This window comes from Otolemur garnettii, unplaced genomic scaffold (assembly GCF_000181295.1).
Source record: "Otolemur garnettii isolate 467f Iridium unplaced genomic scaffold, OtoGar3 scaffold00013, whole genome shotgun sequence".
In the NCBI taxonomy this organism is placed as follows: Eukaryota; Metazoa; Chordata; class Mammalia; order Primates; family Galagidae; genus Otolemur; species Otolemur garnettii.
This window is the reverse complement of record NW_003852408.1, coordinates 13678890-13687003: the sequence shown is the minus strand read 5'-3', so window position 1 is coordinate 13687003 and position 8114 is coordinate 13678890. Positions and strand designations below refer to the sequence as shown.

Here is an 8114-nt window from a genome sequence, read left to right as displayed (position 1 = left end):
TCCACCTGCCTTGGCCTCCTAGAGTGCTGGGATTACAGGCATGAGCCACTGCGTCCAGCCTCCCTCTGCTCTTTCTATTGCCGTTACCTAGAATAGTGCATTTAGTAGGTGCTCAGTAAATAACTATGAACTGAAATAATGAATGGGGATCTGAGAGAAACAATTAGACCTCACCTTGCATTCTTTGCCTTTCTCTACAGGAGCCTCACAAGTAAACCAGCCACTGCGGGAACAGAGTGAGGATTTACCTGGAGCCATTTCCTCTGCCCTGGCAGCCATATGCACTGCTCCTGTGGGACTGCCTGGCTGCTGGGAGGCCAAGGAGCAGGTCTGAGCCTCAATTGCTTATTCCTCTCATCCCTATTGGCAGAGGAGTTGGGGAGCCTGGCAGCCCAGTTTCTCAGAAAAAAAGAAAAGCATGATTTTATGCCTCTTCTTATTCAGTATCTCCAGAAATACCCTGTGGGTCTGGGCCACTTGTATAACATGATGTGGCCAGCTGGGGAGGGAGCGAGCTCAGTGATAAACTTCCCAAGTAGGAAGGTAGCTGATAGGAAGCTACCAGTGATGCATTCTCAAGGCCTCAGGACTCAGCTTTCTTGCTCCCTGTTGGCCAGTAACACTTTCCTCTGTACCTGCCTATACTGGGGCCAAACTAGGCCATGAATTTTGGTTCTCCATAGAGCATGAAAATGGGATTAGTTGAGGTCTGAGGTTTCTGGTGAACCTGGGAAGAGCCCTAAAGAGGGAGTGAGAATCCTGGTCAATTGGAGATATATGAAGCATAGGATTGTAATGGGATGGAATTGAGTTTCAGGTATGTCTTTGTAGGTCTGCTGGCACTTGGCGAATCAGCTGACTGAAGACAGCAGCCATCTGAGACCATCCCTTATCTCTGGCCTGCGCCATCCTATCTTGTGCCTACACCTTCTCAAGGTACTTCCTTCTAACTCCTAATGCCTAAGATTTCTTTTTAACTACTAGGTCAGAGAAAAGAAAGAGAGAGAGTCAGACAGAGGGACTGAGTGAGATGAGACCAAGAGAGGGGGATGGAGAGAGCCTGATCAAGAGACCTCCCTGTAGGACTTCTTTCTCCTTTTTTGAATCTGTTCACCTGAGGTGACCCCACTCTCACCTGAATTGAGAAGTGTTCGTATCTCATTATCTTACAGCAAGAGGCAGACGTTCTCTAACACTCCCAAGCATGGACACCCAATTTGTTGAGAGGCTGGCCTGTTTTTCAGCTGAGGAGAGACTAGGGCTGTTCACCTCACTGATAGACTCCTTCCCAATCCCTTAGGTTCTTTACTCCTGCTGCCATGTCAGTGAGCGTCTATGCTGTCTTCTAGGGCAACAGCCCCTGGCCTTGGAGTCACTGTTGATGCTGATCCAGGGCAAGGTAGGCCACTAACACAGGTACATGTCTCATAGTTGCTCAACCATCTCAATCAGAGGTTGTTCTGATATTTTAGGTTTTCTTTGTAGGTAAACGTAGTGGATTGGGAAGAGTGTACTGAAGTGACACTCTACCTCCTCTCCCTTCTTGTCTTTCGGCTCCAAGATCTACCTTCTGGGTGAGTCATAAAGTAGTCTCTCTACTGAAATCTTCTACCTGCATAGCTAATCCTGAAATAGAATATGGAGAATAGCACCCTAAAGCCTATCCTTAGGAGCAGAGAAAGTGAAGGTTTCTCTGCAAAGAATAGACCTAGATTCCCATGAACTTTTTGCCTAGGTAAAGGGCACCATCTAAGGGAAAGGGAAGGCCACATACAACCTCCTTTAATACTGCTGCATCCTTTGATATATCTCCTTATTCCAGAGTGGAGAAGCTAGGCAGTGAAGTTGCCACTCTCTTTACCCATTCACACATCGTCTCTCTTGTGGTAAGTTGTCAACCTTCATCTTCCTCCCCTTTTGACCCTATCATTCAACCCTTCTGGGAACAGAGGAGTCAGTGTATAATTTGTACCTCTTTCTGGAGGGATTCTTTTCGACCAGGACAAAGAGATAAATCCTCTCTCAACCTATCCTGAATACCATTTAGATTTGGACATTCCTTCTCTATTTCTTCCATAGAGTGCAGCAGCCTGTCTATTGGGACAGCTTGGTCAGCAAGGAGTGACCTTTGACCTCCAGCCTATGGAATGGATTGCTGCAGTCACACATGCCTTGTCTGCCCCTGCAGAGGTGAGGTGTCCCAGAAAAGGCACAGACATGTTTTCTCTGAGTCAGATACTAGGATGCATTCTGAGGGAAAAGACTGAAATGCTAGGAAGCCCAGAGTAAACTGAGGAATGGGAAACTCAAAGTCCTTCCTTTCATAGCCTTCCATCCCAGATAAAAGGCCTCTTGAACCTAGACTGGTCAGGGCTTCTGACTTCTGGAGAGGGAAGAAGGAAAGAGAGAGGGAAACAAACTTAAGTTTTCTGAGGAGTAAGGTGTCCTTGTTCACTTTAGTTCTCTTCTCCAGAAGCTCATGCTCTTGTTGTCAAAGTCCTTCCTAATGTGTAGTTTCTTTGCCTCAGCTGTAGTTTCCACTCTATTTGTTCTCTTTAACTGAGATGGAAAAGACGGCTGATAACCTGTGACTTCATCAGGAACTCAATCCATAATGTAGCCTCCTTTCTGCATTGTGTTTCCAGATCTTTTCCCTCTTTCCTTTTTAGACCCTTTGGAATTCCTGTTTCTCTCATTTTGTAAAAAGGAATGTAGACTTCATGATCAAATTATTGTAATTTGTTAAATGTGTAGAATTCTTTATAGTTTCATAAAGTACTTTTCACACAAGTTATCCCACAATGCATTTGAAAGATAGACATACCAAATGTAATAATTTTCATCTTTTTCTATAATAAATTAACCATAAGAGAGATGATTTTATTAGTGATAGGCTTCTGAATGGATGTTAGTGCCATGTCAGAACCCTCAGAGTCATTATTCCCCTATCCAAATGCTTCCTGCAGATCCCATATATTCTGCCTTCCAGTTGATTCTCAAATCTTTCCCTCCATGGTACTATACTGCCTTAGTCTAGAGGCCATCCCATCTCTCAGAGATCTGCATTCTTCTTGCCTCTCTTGGACAGGTCCGGCTGACTCCACCAAGTAGTTGTGGATTCTATGATGGCCTCCTTATCCTTCTGCTGCAGCTCCTCACCCAGGTACAGGTGCATCCTGGGATGGACGAGATGTATGGAGAAAGCAACTGGGAATTTTAGGGGAGCCACCAGACCATAGAAATGAAGAAGCAACCCACACTTGCCTCTCATCTTAAACTACTGTGCCTATAATAACCTTAGAGTTGCCCCACTCATAGGCACCTGTAGTCCCAGCTACTTGGGAGGGTGAGGCAAGAGGATCATATGAGCTCAAGAGTTTGAGGTTGCTGTGAGCTATGATGCCATGGACTTTATCATGGGTCCTTTGAAGGAAACCAGCTGTATCCCTTGGGATTCAGTGGGGAGAAATCCCTGGTTTTCAACAAGTATACACTTATGTTGGGAAGTCGGGGGGTTAATGTGTGACAAGAAAAAGAAGTAAGAAAACAGGTAAATACAAAGTGGGAAGACAGAAGGGATTATTTCTAAGACTTTCTTCCTTATAGATCAGGGACAAGAATGAATAAAGGCATTTGAACTTATGACTTCCACTTCCCCATCTACCCTCTTTCACTTTTGTCTCCAGCAAGAGAATCCTAATCTGATTAGGCATTTGGCTAACTCAGAAATGTGGACCATTCTGTGGCACCGCTTCTTCATGACCCTGAGGCTACCCAAGGAGGTATCTGCACAGGAAGAGGAACTATCACTTTCCAGTCCACCAAGCCCAGAGCCAGACTGGACACTGATCTCACCCCAAGGTATCTTTCTATGGCCTCTTTTGTGGGAGTGTATTGACCTCTCTTCAAGAAGAGACAGCCTAGAACCGGGTTAACCCAGAGAGATTTCTTCTGCCTGAGGAGAGGACGGCAGAGTCTGCGATGGAACTGTTTAAGAATGGGGTAGGGGCTATGATGAAGCAAGGACATCTGGGCTTCTTGCCTGTCCCACTGGGTCTCCATTCTTGATGATTTCAGGTGTGGCAGCCCTGCTGAGCCTGGCCATGGCCACCTTCACCCAGGAGCCCCAGTTATGCCTAAGCTACCTGTCCCAGCATGGAAGTATCCTCCTGTCCATCCTGAAGCATCTGCTTTGCCCTAGTTTCCTCCATCAACTTGACCAGGCGTGAGTTTGGGCAAGAGGAAGGAGTGTTGGCAGTGAGGAGGGAGGGAATGAGAAGGCGGGAGCAATCACTGATAGTTTGAGCTATAAGGCAAAAAATGGGATAAGGATAAGGCTGGAAACTTAAGGAGTCACTGAGATTAGAGAAGGGAAACTAGGGTAGGGAGTTTGATAAAAGGGAGGGAAGAATTATAAAGGGTAAGTGAGCAAGACCAAGTCTGTTCTTCTACATTCCCCTCCTCAGGCCTCACGGGTCTGAGTTTCTCCCTGTCGTGGTGCTGTCTGTCTGCCAGCTCCTTTGCTTCCCCTTTGCCCTGGATGTGGATGCTGACTTCCTTGTGCGTATTGTGGCTGACCTCAGGGACTCAGAAGTCACAGTCCACCTGCTGCAGGTACTTGAGAAGCTACCCAGACATGAAGTTGGGAGGTGGGAAAGAAAGATAGCTAATGCTGTGTCCTCTAATTCACTTCCCAATAGCTCCAGGCCCCTCTAGCATCTGGCTTGACCAGAGTTGGAGTGGAGACGGTACATAGGCCTGAACCAAGGCATGTTTCTGGAGCTGAGTTGGTGCCTCCTCTCTATTCATTTCTCACCTGATTCTGTTAGAGCTCAGTGCGCAGAACATCCTAGTCCACACACTAGAGTCTTTATTCCTTGGCTGGGAATCATATCTCCGGCAATTCTTGACATTACCTAGTAGGTATTTGAAGGCAGAGAGACTGAGCCCTTGCAGAGCAAGGAATGATCTCAGAAAGGATCTGCTGTCTCAGGTTTCACACTGTGTCTCATGTGAAACCTAATGTGAAGTGCTGTGGGCAGGATTTCTAGCTCTCTGTGGCATTTCTCACCATAGCTCGGTTTTTGTCTCCCAGCTTTTGGGCTCCTTCTACCTAGCTGTAATGTTCTTTCCCTTTCCCCTGACTCCTTTTACCTGCCCTCCCCCAATTCTCCCAGGTCTGCTGCTACCATCTTCCATTGTCACAAGTTGAGCTGCCCATCAGCCTCCTTGCCCGCCTGGCCCTCATGGATCCCACCTCTCTCAAGCAGTTTGTCAACACAGTGGTTGCCTCCCCTAGAGCTATTATCTCATTCCTCTCAGTTGCTCTCCTGAGTGACCAGCCGCTGCTGATCTCTGACCTTCTCTCCCTGCTGGCCCATATAGCCCGAGTACTGTCTCCTAGCTATGTGTCCTTTATCCGGGAGCTACTGACTGGCTCTGATGAATCCTATCGTCCCCTACGCAGCCTCCTGGGCCACCCAGAGAATTCTGTGCGGGCCCGCACTTACAGGCTGCTGGGACACTTGCTCCAACACAGCATGGCCCTGCGTAGGGCACTGCAGAGCCAGTCTGGACTGTTCAACCTTCTGCTGCAGGGGCTTGGAGATAAGGACCCTGCTGTGCGGCGCAGTGCCAGCTTTGCTGTGGGCAATGCAGCCTACCAGGCTGGTCCACTGGGACCTGCCCTCATAGCTGCAGTTCCCAGGATAACCCAGTTGCTTGAAGATCCTCATGCTGGTATCCGGCGCAATGCTGCATCAGCTCTGGGCAACTTAGGACCTGAAGGGTTAGGAGAGGAGCTTTTACAGTGCCAAGTACCCCAGCGGCTTCTAGAGATTGCGTGTGGAGACCCCCAGCCAAATGTGAAGGAAGCTGCCCTCATTGCCCTCCGGAGCCTCCAACGAGAGCCCTGCATCCATCAGGTATATCCCAGGGAGCTTGTGAACCAGGATGATCAGGGGCCCTATAGTTTACAACATTTCTGAGATAATTTATAACAAATTGGGACATCAAGAAACACAAATGTATAGGAAACTCAGGGGCAGTGCCTCACAGAATTTTCTGTGTACCGTCCTCTCCCCCAAATCACTATCAATCATTGCTGCATTAATCACTTGTTCCTGGGGACAAGTATGAGTCTCCTGGTGCCTTGGTCTTATGGTCTGTAATCAAAGAGAACTGAAGTAGATCTGTGGTCCTGATGATTACTGTCTCCAAGGTTTCTCTTCTCCCATTTAGTCTATTATATATCCCCAAGAGACAATTTTCTTTTGCCGGAGTGGGAATTGCTAGGCTTAAATGAGAGTCCCGTGCCCTAGGCATCACTATTTCTTTAAGCCTAATGTCTTATATTATCTGCTCTCTATCTTACAGGTGCTGGTATCCCTGGGTGCCAGTGAGAAATTAGCCTTGCTCTCTCTGGAGAATCAGTTACTGCCACACAGCAGCCACAGGCCTGCCTCTGTCAAGCACTGCAGGAAACTCATTCACCTTCTGAGGCCAACCCACAGCACGTGATCCAGATTCCGGGTCCAGTCTCTAACCTTCATTGCCCTACTATTGCCAACACTTCCCTATTCTATTATAGAAGCCACAAACTCAACTGAGAGCTGAAGAGACTAAAAAAAAGAGAGAAACTGCCAACTCAACTGAGAACTAGAAATTAGAAGAGATTTATGTATAAAGCTCCTTCTCCCAGATTCAGGATGATTTCAACCAGTAAACTTCATTACTGTTGGTGCCAGAGAAGATTCCTTCCTTCTCTACATCCAGGGGTCTTTTCTCCAATAATGTGCCTTTGACCCCAGGAACCTGCCTCCCAACCTTAAGGAAAAACCTCTGCCTGAGATATTTCTTCCTTTCTGGAGCTCCTTTAATCCTCTCAGCAGGTTTTTGCTTTAGGAGTGCTGGCCCAGGACATTGATGAAGACAGAGCCTTTTTCAGCTCTAGGATATGGGGATAAATGCCATCAGTCTCTGTTATTAAGGGTTTCTCCAGCCCTTAGCCAACATTCCTATCCATGGGTGGGAGTCGGGAGCATACCTTTTTTTTTAGTTTTTTATAGTTATGTTTGCAAACTCTTTTAATAAAAATTGTGCCTCACCATACTTTAAGCACCCAGGGCAAGGGTTGGGAAGTTTAGCCCCTCTTTTAGCTTCTGTGCAGTGCTGAAGGACTGGTGTCTTCTTCACACAGGATCCCAGTTTCAGTGCTTATTTGTATCTTTTCCTGCTTTCCAGCTTTCTCCATGTTAAATGAGTGACATCTGGTCACCTGCTTCCAAGCCAAGGCCAGTGGAGCTGAAATAGGAAAGGGTAGGATTAAATAGATGAATGTGGTTGCTTTGAGATCTCAGGCCTAGTGACTAGTTTTAATATTTAGTGGAGTTTCAAGTCTAGGATATATCAGCTGCTTTAAAAGGGCAGCTGGGTGGCGCCTGTGACTCAAGGAATAGGGCGCTGGCCCCATATACCGGAGGTGGTGGGTTCAAGCCTAGCCCTGACCAAAACTGCAAAAAAAAAACCAAAAAAGAAGGGCAGCTATTTGTGGAGATTGCACAATTTACCAGAAAGGGGGTGTTAGGCAGACCCATTAGAATTGTAATCTAACTGAAATCATTGGCAAGCTTAAAACTTGACTTGGGGATGGTTTAGGACACGCATACAGGGCCTTGATTTCTCCATTTATCCTTTAAATTCCAATTGTTTTAGAAATGAAGGACAACAGGCTGGGTGTGGTGGCTCACACCTATAATCCCAGCACTCTGGGAGGCCAAGGCAGGTGGATCACCTGAGCTTACGAGTTCGAGACCAGCCTGAGCTAGATTGAGACCCTGTCTCTAAAAATAGCCAGGCATTGTGGCAGGCACCTGTAGTCCCAGCCACTCGGGAGGCTGAGGCAAGAGAATTGCTTGAGCCTAAGATTCTGAGGTTGCTGTAAGCTATGATGCCATGGCACTCTACTAGAGGCAACAGAGTAAGACTCTGTCTCAAAAAAAACCCCCAAAAACCCCAAAAACAGAAATGAAGGATAAGCAAGTCACCCTTATTTTTATAAGGAATTTTGTTTAGTCTTCATCTTCATTTCTTTTTTTTTTTTTTTTTTTTTTTTG

At 46.7% G+C, this 8114-nt stretch overlaps 1 protein-coding gene across 1 annotated transcript in view; it reads left to right on the top strand.

Moving 5' to 3' along the window:
- The window catches only part of STK36 (serine/threonine kinase 36), a 27011-nt gene extending 19814 nt beyond the window's left edge, over nt 1-7197 (top strand). Inside the window, exons 16-27 of the mRNA XM_012802211.2 lie at nt 201-328; nt 832-936; nt 1301-1399; nt 1486-1574; nt 1823-1886; nt 2080-2190; nt 3089-3163; nt 3687-3861; nt 4078-4225; nt 4467-4614; nt 5178-5924; nt 6376-7197. Coding sequence (XP_012657665.1) covers nt 201-328; nt 832-936; nt 1301-1399; nt 1486-1574; nt 1823-1886; nt 2080-2190; nt 3089-3163; nt 3687-3861; nt 4078-4225; nt 4467-4614; nt 5178-5924; nt 6376-6519 — 2033 coding nt within the window. The 3' untranslated portion in view covers nt 6520-7197. The remainder of the gene's footprint in view (nt 1-200; nt 329-831; nt 937-1300; nt 1400-1485; nt 1575-1822; nt 1887-2079; nt 2191-3088; nt 3164-3686; nt 3862-4077; nt 4226-4466; nt 4615-5177; nt 5925-6375) is intronic.
- Nucleotides 7198-8114: the final 917 nt, after the last annotated feature.